We start from the raw sequence: 14429 nt of genomic DNA on the forward strand, positions 1-14429 counted from the left end.
GGTCACATTTTTTAATGTTTACCAGTCTGATGGGTGAGACTTGTGTCTCAGCATAGTTTTAATTTGTATTTTTCATCTTAGGAGTGAGGTTGAGGATCTTTTCATATGTTAAAGGGCCATTCGTATTCCTTTTTCTGTGAAATGGCTCCTCGTGTCCTTGGTTGGCCCATTTTTTGTTCTGTGGCTTGCTGGTCTTGTTCTCCTTGATTTCTAGGCATTCTGTAGATATCGGGAAGATTCGCCCTTTGTGTTATGAGTTGCAATTATTTTTTCTCACTTTATTGTTCATTTTTTGCCTCTGCTTATGGTCTTTTTTAAATTTAGTTGGTCATACAGAAAGTTTTTTGTTTGCTTTAATATAGTCTTATTTAACAACCTTTTACAGCTTCTGAATTTTGAATCATAGAGGGAGATTCTTATTCAAAAGGTTATCAAGGAATTAGCCGTTTTTTTTCTGGTCCTTTTACGATTCCTATTATTTCATTTAAAAATTGGATCCATTTGGAGTTTTTCCTGAGTATGATGAGAGGACCCAACTTATATCTTTTCATCTTTTTCCAGATCTCTCAATACTATTTTTTAAAGTCCATCTTTACCCCAGCACTTTGAGAAATTAGATTTCCACTGCCCAGAACAACCTGGCCAATTTGAGAAGTCACTTCTATCAAATACTGAATTCAAATATATGCATTTGAATGTTCTGGGTTTCTATTCTGCTTCTTTATCCATGCTCCTGTATACACAGCTTGAATTACTAAATCTTTACAGTTCGTTTTAGTATCAAATAGGACAAATCTTCCCCCATAGTCCTTTTTAGTTCAGAGCTCCCCTGGCCATTTACTGGCAAGCTGAGCTCTGTCACTGGGGCTCTCCTTGCTCACTGTCATGTTTTATTCTCTTTTCTCCTACAGAGGCCAATATATGCCTGTAGGCATCCAACCAGGGAAAGAGGCAAGCACAGCCCACTCCCCAAACAAGGCAGAGGCAGGGGTGCAAGGCCTTCTGGGAGAGTCCCAGTAGGCCATGTCTATGTACCCCTTTGAGGCCGGTGTTCTGGGGAAAGGCCAAATAGGAGACCTGTGTCTTCCTGGAGGTTTGGACTTTGCCCTGAAGATTCTCAGCACTGACCTTCTAGTCCATCCAATCTGTTTAAATGAAGGTGATCCCAAATAACCTCAACATAAAGAGTTATCCTGTCTGATATTCTGTCTCCTCATGATCTGTTACTGATCAGGTGCAGAAGAACCCTTCAAGGAGGAAGATGTCATAATAGCAATATCAATCCCTACTTCTACTACCACCAATGCCACCATGGCCACCTTTATTCATTGAGAACCTACTATATACCAGGCATTGTGGGAGGTACTTTACACGTTTATCTCATTTACTTACAACCCCATGAGGAAACCATGGGGTTGTAAGTAACCAATTCTGTAAATGTGCCCAGAATTGTGGCTTATTAGTGGGAGAGCCAAGCTTTGGATCCCAGCCTGGTTCCAAAACTCATACTCTTCACCACCAGGCAACTTCCTCTCAGAATGATCTGCCACCCTGGGATGATGCAAATTCCCAGGCCTCCCAGACCTACTGAATCAGCTACTCTGGGAATGGCGCCCAGGAGTCTGCATCTCCAGGACATGAATACATGACAGCCACTGCTCACAAATGTAGAAAGTTATGTAATATATCAGGGAGGCTGTGAGGATGAGTATTTCCTTAGCAGTGGTGTAAGGGCAGAACCCTGGCTGGTGTGTTTTGCAGTCAGACTTTGATTTCCTCATTAGCAGAGAGTGTTAACTGGTAGCCTAGTTTGGCGCCCCGAGGTGCCTCATTCAGACAGAGCACCCCACAGCTGGAGCATCCCAGCTGGTAGAGGCAGGGACTCAGCCACATTGGCTCCAGAGCTGCCACCTAAGCCCAGTAGATTTCTCCTGCCCAGAACAACCTGGCCAAATGGAAGATGGGAGGCTGAAATCCTCACTCTAAAGAGGGGCCTCCTTTTCTTGGCACAAAGGCACTGCGCCAAGCCACACACCTAAGGCAGTGTGCTACCTAAAGCAGGTGCACAGAATTCACAGAGAGGTACCAAACAGGCTGGCAAAGACCTTGGTGGATAAGTATCCACAAATATCTGGAAGGAACTATGTTGGGTTGAAACATGAGAAGGAAGAGATCTTAGGCAAGTTTGGAAAGGGAAACAACACGTTGAACGCCAAGCCCTGGACTAGACATTTCATCAACTTCATTCACCCTCACTACCACCCACACAAGACGGTCTTCCTATTTCCAACTTAGAAGAAAGTTGAGGCTCCTACTGGTTAAGCAAGCTTCCCAAGGCCATGCAGCTAATAAGTGTTAAACAATCAAACACAGAGCTGACTGGCTTCAAAGCCAGTGCCCGCCCCACTGGCCCCTCCACTACCCTGCCTCTGCCATTGCTCCCTATGGCAACCTGGAAACTGCTGGGGTACCTGCCCGTGGTCTGAAGTGGGCAGGCAGCAGTCAGCTGGGCCTCCAGATATGGGTGGTGAAGGGAGGATACGGGTCCAAAAGAATATCTTAGGGGAAATAGTGCACATGCCCAGAAAAGTTTTATAGTCTCAGAACTTAGATGTGCGGAAAAATCGAATTCTGGTCCTGATTTGCTTTTTTAGCCCCTTGTGGGCCTTGGCAGTCACTGAACCCCTCCTTATTTCTTCATGAGGAAATTAACATGCCTAGGATAGGAATAGCTGTGCTGCAGACCCCAGGGTCAGGCAAGTCTCAAAGAAGATGAGAGACACCAAGGGCCTCAGGAAAGCCCAGGGTGGATGCTGCAGCCATGACCTCAACCTCTGTGAGTCTAGAGGTGACTATATTGGCCATACATAAGCTCACCTTCCCCCTACATTTCATAATCCTTCCCTCCCATCAGGGCCAGCCTTTCATTAAAATTCCCAAGATTATCTGGGGAGCTGGCAGCACCACCCACCAATGGAGTTCATCTGGCTGTCTTTACACTAGCCACCTTATGGCTGGGTGGGCACCTTCCCATTCTTTGGCCAACGCAACACTTTCGAAACTGTGTGACAGTTGTTTATTTACTTGCATCTACCGTAAGACCATGAGCTTTTTGAGAGCATGGTCTGTCTTATTCACTGTTAGGTATCACAGTGTATTCACAATCCCTGACACATAGGTGCTTAATAAATGGGTGGTGGAATGAATGAATGAATGAATGAATGGGATCAGGGTGGGCCTTCAGTCTCTAAAAGTATACCCAAGAGCCTGCCCTCTCAGCCCCAGGCCGCCACATGGGGAAGCCCTAGGGAGGTTCAAGGACTAGATCAGGCCCATTTTCTCATCAGGCAGGCCCCAAACCTCTGCCCCAAAGAGCACATCCAACATGCTTCAGCCCACACTCCCCACCCACGGTTTACTGCCTGTAATCCCAGCTACTCGGGAGGCTGAGGCAGGAGAATCGCTTGAACTCAGGAGGCAGAGGTTGCAGTGAGCCGAGACCACCCCATTGCACTTCAGCCTGAGTGACAAGAGCAAAACTCTGTCTCAAAAAAAAAAAAAAAAAAAAAAAGAATAACCTTGGGCTGTTTGGCCGAGTTAATGCTTAATGCTTTCCTCATGCTGCAAGAGTTTATCTTTGCCCAGATTCCAGCTCCAGGGAGGGGAACACTCCTGTAGAACAGCCAAGCGTTCCCAGGTCACCTCTGCCCTCACTCTCACTTTTCTTTTTGCCTGATTAAATCTAGCCTAAAAACACGTCTCGGGGGCACATATCTGTCATTCACAATAATCCTGTAAGGTAGGTACTACTGTTAGTCTTATTATATAGCTGAGACACAGAGAGGTTAAATAACTAGCCCAAGGTCACACAGCTAATAAGTAGCAGAGCTGGGATTTAAGCCAGGCAATCTGGCTCCAGAGCTCAGGTGCCTTTTTTTTTTTTTTTTTTTTTTTTGGCAGGGTTTGGCTCTGTCACCTCAGCTGGAGTGCAGTGGCACAATCATGGCTTACTGCAGCCTCAACCTCCCAGGCTCAGGTGATCCTCCCACCTCAACCTCCCAAGTAGCTGGGACTACAGGCATGCACCACTGTACCTGGCTAGAGCCCAAGCTCCCAACCGCTTCACAGCACTGTGTCTTGCTGTGCGGTAACAAGCCACGCTCAGGGTGTGGGCCCATCTTGAGTCTCTTCCATCCATGGGTCCAGACTGGAAAGAAAGCTGCAATCTTATCTTCTTTTCTCACTGAGTATAAGGCACCCAATTCATCTTCTGGCAGCTGACCTGGAGGAGGGAGTGGCCCTCGTTTTCCTTTTACAGGCACAGTCACTGCCAATACTAAAGCAGTGCCTGTCCCCACCTGCCAGGGCACCCAGGATCCTTGTCTCTAGCAGTAACTTCATGAGGTAGGTGGCGCTGGGCTGAGATAGGACTTGTATATTCCTAGATTCCTCGACTGTGATGTCAAAGGTCCTCCGCCCCCACCCCTCCTTCTATTCCTTGTAAGCTTCGCTTGGCAATTGTGTAGTTATGGCTGATACAGGAATGAAGGATAAGGTCAAACGAAGCTCAAAGCCAGGAGCTAGACAGTCATGATACATCAAATAAAGTTTTGGAACAAGAACACAATGGGATTAATTTGCCAGTCAAAACAGCACTTGACAACTTCACTGTAAGCCAAGACCTCTCATGGCAAGAGCAGCTGAAGGGCCTGTGATTGTCCAGCTCCTGGGGAGCCTCTCTGGCCTAACTGTGGTCAGATGCCAGCCTCACAGCTCCCTTAGCTGGGTAAGGATTCTCCTAGAGTTACCTCTGGGAGGGAAAGAAAAACGTCTAGTCTGAGAATGAGACCAGCAGACAGCAGCTCTGCCAGGTGTTTGAAGGGTGAAGGTCATGGGACTCTTTGTTTTTATTACCCTGGTCACCCCAATTGTTTGGGGGTATTTCCCATAGACAAGAGGATGCCCCAGTCAACTGTCTTCTGTGATTCAAGACCCGGTCTGTTGTCTTCTGTGATTCAAGACCCATTTCCTCTTGTGCCGACCAGGGGCCTTACTTCAAGGCATTGGCCTTTATGTGGCATGGAATGTAAGCCCTCTGAGCTTTAACAGAGATAGGAAGAGTCCTAGAACATGCAGGGAAGAGGGTCGCAACCTCTGTCCTCCAGCACAGTAGAAAGACGCTGGCTTGAATGTCAGGAGAGCCCAGTGTTTCTACCTGGATGCATGGTTTGGGGCATGTCAGGTGCCTTTCTGGGTTCCAGTTTCTTCATCTGTGACATAAGGAAGGCAGACTAGATCATCACTACCAATAAAAGCTCCCTGGTCCTTGGGGAGCAATGGTTGGAGTGGGAGAAGGGCATCACCCAGCTATTTTCCAACACATAGTAAAAGATATCGCACAGGACAACTGAATGTTGACTTGGTTTGCTTCCCTGTGGAATTCTATCCACTTGGTGTGGTAAAGCGGATTCTCTCCAGAGAACTGGAAGTGTAGATGGGTGGTGTTATCTAGATCCTTGTTTGATAAGAGAAGGAAAATGAATTATTTCTCAATAAGTACAGGTTGTTTGAAATGCAGGCTGGGTGCTGTGATGCTGCATGGTCTCCAGGCCCCTTGTGTTTCTAACCCTCTTGCTGGACAACTTGGTTACCACAGGGTAGTCCCCAGGGACCCCTTGGCCATCCCCAGCCTGAAGGAACCATGGAAGACCTTCCGGACATGCCAAGTCTCCCTGAGACCCTGCTCCATGAGGGCTGGCTCCCTCCCTGACCTGGTCTTTTGGTTGAAAGTCAGTCCTGGACTTATCTCTGACAATTGACCCCAACCTCCAGAAAACTCAGAAACATCCTGTCCTCTGAGGCCTGCAAACCAGGAGCAGCCAGGCCCAGCCCTGACTTATACAAGTAACTACCATAGAAGGCCTGCTGTGCAGCCTATGCCGCTCGTCCCGGATCCAGGGCAATGTGGAGAAACCACATTATTGCTTGACTGTAGTGCATTATTCCAGCAATCATTTTAAATATGCACTTGTGTAACCATGATCACCATCAAGATATAGGATATTTCCATCTCCCTTTAGAGATTCCCTTTTGCCCTTTGCTAGTTAATCCCCACCCCATTCCCTGGACCCAGGAAATCACTGATCTGCTCTCCATCACTATAGTTTTGCTTTTCCAGAACGTCCTATAAATGGAATCACACAATTTGTAACCTTTTAAATCTAGTTTCTTTCACTTAGCTTTATGCATTTTAGATGTATCCATGTTCTTGCATGTGTTAGCAATTTGTTCCTTTTTCCTGCTGAGTAGTATTCCATTGAATGGATATGCCACGATTTGTTTGTCCATTTACCAGTTGATAGATATTTGGGTTGTTTCAGGTTTGGGGTTATTATGAATAAAGCTGCCATGAACATTTGAATCTTTATGTGGACATATGTTTCCATTTCTCTTGAGTAAACACTTAAGCCCGGAGTTTACTGGGTCTTATAGTAAGTGTACATTTGCCTTTAAAGAACTTGTCAAACTGTTTTCCAAAGAAAGTATTTTTTGTTTTCACCAGCAGTCTATGAGGAGTTCTACCCAGTTTTGTCAGTCTTTTTAATTTTAGACATTCTAAAGGGAGAGAAGTGATATTCTGTCATGTTTTAAATTTGCATTTCTCCCATGACTAATGACGTTAAGCACCTTTTCTTGTACACATGTGCCCTTTGTGTATCTTCTTTTAAAGATATCTGTTCAATTCTCTCACCCTACCTTGAACCTACACAGGGTAGAATACGCCCATGACCTCGGAAGGACTTTAGGGAAATAAGCCACACTTTCCCCAGAGAGGATTCCAGTACAAATGGAAAGCTCTTCTGAATGGCATACTCTTTCATAACCAGATTTCTTAAAAGAAAAAAATCATTCTGATTCTAGCCAGAAGTGCAGTAGAATTCAAGAGAATTTAAGAGAAAAGTTTAGAAGAAAAAAACTTTTTGGCAAAAAAGAAAGACTCTACTTACTTTGTTCCCTGGGATCCACAAAAGATGAAATTGTGGCCTCAGGCTACAGTAGTATGGCGCCAAAATGGACTAAAAAAAAAAAAAACAGAATAGATCAGACATGAAAATAGCTTTCCTTCCATCCCATATCTCATTTTCTTATATGACAACAAAATAGTAAAGAGCAACTACAACAACAAAGAACAGGTGAAACAAGAATGCAAAAAATGATGGGAAGATGGCAACCTCCAAAAGGTGATAAATTAATTTCAGCAGCTTTAGAACCTAAAGCTGTTTGTAAAGAATAGCTAGAAAAGAAACCCACTCAAGACAAACTTAGGAATTTCTTCTGAGTTCAAAACAATATCTTAATGACCTGAAAAATTGCCACGGATTTACAAAGCACCTCATTCACTCCTTAGGAGTGATTTATACCTTGGGTAATTGAGGTTCAATATTATAGTGAAGTGATGCTAGGGTGTCACAAGAGGTGAAGGAAAATACAAAGTTTAGTAAATATTGTGCACATTCAGAAATTGAGACACAGAATTATTTTCAAGAAAATAAGTAAATGGGAGGGTCAGGTGTCCAGGTCAGGGCAAAATTCAAGATGGCGGGTGTGGGAGAAACATTTCTCACCATGGCCTTGGGCAGAATCTGCTTATCTCCCGACAAAGCTCAGCAACAGCTAGGGGCTGAATCTGTAAGGTCCAGCAGTGACTAAATTCCCACACAAATGTTTCCATCTTTCCATCGTGCAAGAAATTCTGAAGTCAACATTGCCCAGCTACAAATCATTGGCCTGACCACAGAAGCCAGGGACAGAGCTGCAGCTACATTTATCACATAGGATTGTTCCATCCTGAGCGGAGTACATGGCCTGGAGAGTTTTCAGGGCAATTATGAAATTTCGGTCTTCCAGAGGACCCTTGCCAGGTCTGGGAATATTTTCAGCAGCGGATGTTTACAAAGCAAACGCCCCCCCACACACACATTTGCAAATTAAATAATGCATGTTGTATGAAAAACCTTGTGAGGGGCATAGCAATACCTGAGGCTTCTTATGCACTTGTGTGCCCAGCACCAGCCAATACATGAAAGGGCTCAACAAACACCGAGCTGAGCAACCGCCTCTAGCCCAGGCATCATGGGCGGGAGGCAGATCCTGACTCCAATCAGGCTTCCTATGGTAGAATCCCTGGTTCTCTCCCAAGGAAGGTGGCCCACCTCAATTGCCTGCAGTCACCCATCTCCTGATGTCCTTACCCAAAAGAAAATGAAATAATTTCTTCTTGTATGAAATATCAGGAACCCTCAAACCTAGGAGTTGACTAGGAATAGAAAAACCACTTGCTGCAAGAAATAATATTAGAAATGTAATGGCTGGACCCAGCTTCTCCTTCTGACTAATTTTAAGGATTGTTTTGCTGCTCTAGGAACTTACTATCATACAGAGGACAACCCCGAGCCTCCCTAGTCCATCAACCCCTTTTCCTGGATACAGGGGCTGAATCCCTTGATGGATTCGATCACTTACCTCAATTAAACATTCCTCCTCCTAAAACCACAGTATCATCCCCAGATTCTTATCACTGGTGTGACTTTACCTCTTCTGAAGACATGAGAAAAGCTCCAATTTCAGAAGATATGCTTGGAGAATGTGCTGCTTCTAGCTCATCCAATATGGAACCAATTTCTTCACTCATAGCTAAAGCATATCCTTTCCTCACAGCTTATCACAGAGTTGCCAGGTTTAAGTGAGTCAATACAAATAAGACTGTTAGAAAAGCGCCTGGCACAGAGAAAGCATTCAATATATATTAGCTTTTAAAAATGCTGAAGATCTATTTGAATATATATGTATATATAAAGAGATATAAATAGGATCATACGTAAGGAACTGATTCTACTTTCAGGAAACTACACTAAGAAAATACTAATAGATTCAGACAAATATTTATACATAAAGAATATCATCAGAGAATTGTTTGTAATAGGGCAAAGAAAACCTTGAAACAGCATAAATTTTCAACAATAGTGGAATAAGTAAATAAATTATGGCACTTTTTCCAAGTATGTTTTGAAGAATTTTTGATGCTATGAGAAAATGATAATGATAAGTGAAGAAGGATTTAAAACCATTTATGTAACATGATCTCAATTATACACACTGTAAATAAGGATCTATGGAACAAATATCTCCATAAGAAAAGATTATGAAGACATACTCCAAATGTTATTTGTGTTTTTTTCTAAATAATAGTATTCTTTATTTTTTCAGCATTTTTCAAATTATACTGAAATATATTTTCAGCATACATACAACGAGCATCCCTTAATTCTACAAAAAGCAAGATAAAATATGAAACAGTTAAAAGTCTATTGCAACACTATAATTTGAAGGGGAAAAAAAGGCTAAGGACCTATACTACGCCACTGGGCAGAGAAAGAAAAGATCATTCTGAGGCTGAGTCCTCAGTATTTGGTGACCCAGTAGAGAAGCAAGAGAGGGCATAAGCTCTAAGCTTTCTAGCTTGGGCATAGAGATGAATGACAGTGTCATGAACCACAATAGGAAACGTAGGAAGAAAGGAAGAAGAATGGGTTGGGAGGGAGGAAAATACATTTAGTTTGGCCTTGCTGAGTCTGCAGTGCTCAAAGAGTACCCAGGCAAAGATGCCCAGTCGAGACCTGGTGATGTGCAAAGCCAAAGCTTATAGGAAGAAACTGCAGTAAAGGTATGAGGGTGGGCACAGCAGTGAGTCCTTGAAGCCAAGGGCTTCCCTTAGGATGCCCAAGTGTCCTAAGTGTTCTAGGAATAAGCAACAGACTCTGATCTCATGGAGGCTCAGACCCTTGGGCTTCAGGGCTCTATTCCGTCCACCCCTAAATGTGACCTGAAATGGCCCCTGCCTCCCTCAGTCATAGGGACTGCAGCTCAATTATAGTGAAGAATCTCTTATAGACTCACTGTGACTTAAATGCTATTTGGTGCTGTGGCTGCTGTTTCACTGAAGATTACAGGGCTCTCGGAGTTAACCGCAGAAAACTTGCTGCTATGTATTTGTAACCTCCTTTTTCAATAACACATAGGGAAACCATCTTGGGTTTCAGGACCAAAAATGTATGAGTACCTGGCCACCAGGAATGCTATGACTGATCCTGCTTTCCTCTTTGATGTGGCCAAGAAGAAGCTCAGAAAAAAATCTGTGGCCCATCTTCAGCAGCCTTATAATATCACATAGTGTACATTTTTGGGTGTTAATATTGACATTTCTGTCTTTATTGTTTTGCTGCCCTTATTTTCTCTTTGTCCCATGTTCTTCAACTGTGAATTTTTGCCAACTACTTCAAGTTAAAAATGTTCTTCCATGTCATGCCCACCCATTGATTCTGTTTGTTTCTAACTCTTGAAGTTGCACAAAATAATTCTAGTCTACCTTCTCCAAAACTGCCCTTCAACGCTCATGTCATCCACCCAATCTTATTTTTATAGGCACCAGAGCCCCACTTTCTTTAACATTTGCTCATGGATATGAGCTCTTAAAGAATCTTTCATCCGTCTAGACTTGACCGATGCTTTATCTTCTCTTGACGTCTTCCCTAAAGCCCCTACGCAGGGCATTCCTCCGCTGCAACACAGCAACCACTTTTAATAGTTGCTTTTCATGCTTGCACCCCCCACACCGCCATGGGGCTGGGGACTCCTGAAAGGAGCCACATGCTCTCTTTGCCTCCAACTAGTACCTAGCCAGGGCCTGGGGCATAATACATGCTTAATAAGTGTTTGTTGAGGAAGTGAATGAGCACATACCTGTATACAGTATACAGCTTCCTCGCTCATACACATGTTAAAGAGAGCTAAAGCCCCCGGGAAGAGAGAAAAGAGAGGGCCCTGTTCAGTCCAGTTGTTTGTGGGGCTTTCCATCTGACAACTCTTTTCCATGGTCTCTCCTGAACAGCCTCGAAGCCTCAGCCACCTGGGCTGGAGCTTATCTCACAGCTAAATCCAGAGTAAATATACACAAGACAGAATTGGTCCTATGAGGACAACTGGGGTGAATTTCCACAGAAAGAAAGGATTTCACTGATCAGAAATGTAAGATGCTAGATGCTCCAATTGGTACTTATTCTAACAACACTCTCTTCTCTAGGTGCTAATTACATGTCAGGCATTGTTCTGAGCTCTTTACAAATATCTTATTTAATCCTCACAACAACCTCATAAGATAGGCACTATTTTTATCCCCATTTTATTTTCATATGACCCTCTTAACATTTGAGGCAGCTATCCTAAAATGAAGAAAGGTATAGTGTTTCAGTCTCTGAATAAAAGAAAATGAGATACATTAGGTCCAATGTATAAATGGCTGAAGATTGAGTGCCAGCCTTTGGTCTGAGATCTGGATCTGGCAGGACACCTCACCACCCACTAACATTTATTGAGCACCCACCATTGTGCCCAGTGCTACCCTCCATGAGTTCACCGACAGGTGGAGGAAGCACACACCTGGATAAATAAATCACCCCGCTGCAGGGCAAGTGCATTAGGATCAGGGAGGCAGTACGGTGCTGAGAGCAAGAAAGAGTAATTATCTCTGACTAGATGAGAAGGCTTCCTGGAGGCTGTGAAGTCTCAGTTCCATTTTAATGAATGGAGCAGCAGAGACAGAGCAGGAGGTGAGGTGCAAAGGTACTGGCGTCCAAAAGGGCATTTGGGAACTGTTGGTAGCAGGAGAACGAAAAGAGAGGAGGAGGTGGGGGATGAGGGATCATCATTCAGGTGGTGGCCTTGGCTGCAATACCATGAAGCTGAAAGTCACTAACAGACATAGTCATTTCTGTTTTAGACTCTTTGAGCAGCTGTGTGCAGGAGGACAGAGAGACCAAACAGAGAGAGACCAGTTAGGAGGCTGCTGTAACAAACCAAGCAAGATACAGTGTGCATGGGAACTAAGGCACAGGATTCTAGGGATATTTAGGAAGCCTGAAGCTTTGGACTGATCGAGAGGCTGGCTAGCAGTGCAAGGTGACACCCCGGCTTCTGACTTAGACAGTCACGAGGGCAGCCAGTGAAATCAGAAGGCTAGGTTGGAAGCAGGCTTCCAGGAGCGAGGGCAAGCTGAGACTGTCTGTAAGCTCAGAAAAGCCAAACAGGGCAGCAGAAATTTTCTTCATTATCTCAGAAAAGTTATTCAAATTCTTGCTCACACCTCCTTTTAATAAAATATGATGCATTTCATTCTGTCATCATAGTGAAAAATCATTGCCCTTTGCTGAGAATTAATAACCTTTTGAGTTAATACCTTTGGGTAGGAAAATTGGTTTCATTAACACCTCCCCTTGCACTTTGTAGGTTCATCATCTCTTGGTCCTGCTGTCCCCTGAAACCAAAAGCCCAAGACGTATTATTCGAGAAGCCTGAATGATTTTATTCTCAGAAAGAATGATCAGGGTCCTTATTAATTGGGCTGAATTGAGTTCACTGACCAAAAAGGTCATAGTGGTCTTGTGTCTGCTCCTCAGCCGCAGGGGAGCCCACCTTCCACCAGAAGGAAGGGATGAGAGCTTCCTCTCCCGGCTCTTGGCCTGATCCCCAATCTTGGCAGAAAAGATGCGCCCATCTTGACATGCCACGCCATGGAAACGCGCCACCTCCTCAGGCTCTACCAGGCCTCTTCGCAGAGGTGTCTCTCTCTGGTCCAGCACCACAGACAGGACAGCTGTCGGGCTGCCTGGCAGAGTTGGATGGCAACCCACCCCCACTCCAAAGTGGCTCATGGTCATAGTGAGGCTCCCCCAGAAGAGAGGCTGGAAGGCCCTTCAGTCAAACAACAGAAGTTGAGATGTTAAAAACAATCTTCCTCTCCTTTTCCACCTCCCACGGCCTTGGAAAGCCTCCGAATGGATATTCCTCTACTCTTTTCTGCTGCAAACTCTTTAGCAGCAGCCTGGCATCTGGAGCATGAAGCCCAGAGTCTTCAGTATCCCAGGGCCGTCCATGCTCTGGCCTGCCTGGCCTTGTCTCCTGCCTCTTTATGTATGCAAGGTTGCATGCCTCTGAGCCTCAACTCATGTTGCTCCCTCAGCCACCCCTGACCCCTGCAACAAAACACACGCACACTCAATCATCCCGCAAGGCCAGGGTCAACATCACATTCCTTGAAAAGCCCTCCCTGAATGCCACACCCTCCCTCAAGTGGCATCCACTACTCCCTCTGTGATTCCCCCAACCCCACCCCACCCTCACCCCTGTACCTTGTCCCTGCAAAGCTTACCTGATATAATGTGTCTGCACGTGAGGACAAGTTGAGCCACAGGAGCTAATACACAGTGTCACCCAACTAAGATGCTCTATTCACTGTCTCCCTAGGTAGGGACGTAGAGATGAAATTGTAGACAGCGATACCTGGGTTCAAATTCTGTCTCTATCAGTTTTTGGCAGTGTAATTTGGGGTGAGGTGCTCATCCAGCAAGCCTCCAAAACTGCCTTGCCTATATTCCTCATGACCTAGAGGGTGACTCTAGTGCTTGACTGGCTGGTCACTGGGATAACAGGCTAGAGGATCTGGTGATCTCAACCTCCTAGGCCACCCTCCATCACTTGGCCATTCCACTGGAAACAGTCTTTGGGGCTCCCCAAAGTTGTGGCTCATTCTGATCTCCAGCATCTCCCAGTACCCTCTTTGGCTTGTGCTTGTAGAAGCAGACTTTGAGAAGACGGAGGGCTGCAGGTGGAGCAGATGCCAGGCTAAGCACTGTCCCCAATCTTATATTCCAGAGCCATTTGGAAGAAGAGCTCAAGCTGTTGAAACAAACAAAACGCTGCATGAGATGAAGACCAGATTCCTGCTCTTTGGAGAAACCAATCAGGGCTGTCAGATTCGAATCAATCATCTGGACACGTTACAGGAGTGCGGCTTCAACTCCTCCCTGCCTCTGGTGATGATAATCCACGGGTGGTCGGTAGGAAATGCTGACATGCCTTTTTTCTCTCCAATTTCACATTTTCTCTTTTTCTTTCTAGTGTGTTCATGTTCATAAAAAGATATGGAGCTGGTGATAACAACTCCATGCATGATGTTTATAAAGCACGTTCTATTTTCCAAGTGCTTCCCCACGCATTAGCTCATTGATTATCTCAATTCCATGAGTAAGCAGGGGGAGAAAATATAATTATCTCCATGTTTCAGATAGAATGTGACTCAAAGAGGTCACACAGCCCATTGGGGCCCACAAGGGATTGCAGTCCATGCAGGAGGAAGCCTCCTTCCTGAATCTGCATGTTACACACGGGGGGGACATAGGAAGCCAGAAGAATGGACTCCCAATGAAATGTTGTATCGGCAAGGTTTAAGTTCAGCAGCAAATAACAGAGACTCCAATTAGCAGTGGTTCAAAGAAAACAGAAATTTGTTTTCATTTCACAAAATATTCCAAAGA

At 44.8% G+C, this 14429-nt stretch overlaps 1 protein-coding gene across 3 annotated transcripts in view; it reads left to right on the forward strand.

Annotated features, from left to right (window-relative positions):
• Window positions 1–14429, forward strand: part of LIPC (lipase C, hepatic type) — a 157957-nt gene that overhangs the window by 112864 nt on the left and 30664 nt on the right. For all 3 annotated transcript variants that reach the window (XM_012507454.2, XM_012507455.2, XM_012507456.2), the window contains one exon: window positions 13768–13952. In XM_012507454.2, the coding sequence (XP_012362908.2) occupies window positions 13768–13952 (185 nt within the window). The remainder of the gene's footprint in view (window positions 1–13767; window positions 13953–14429) is intronic.

This window comes from Nomascus leucogenys, chromosome 6 (assembly GCF_006542625.1).
Source record: "Nomascus leucogenys isolate Asia chromosome 6, Asia_NLE_v1, whole genome shotgun sequence".
Classification (NCBI taxonomy): Eukaryota; Metazoa; Chordata; class Mammalia; order Primates; family Hylobatidae; genus Nomascus; species Nomascus leucogenys.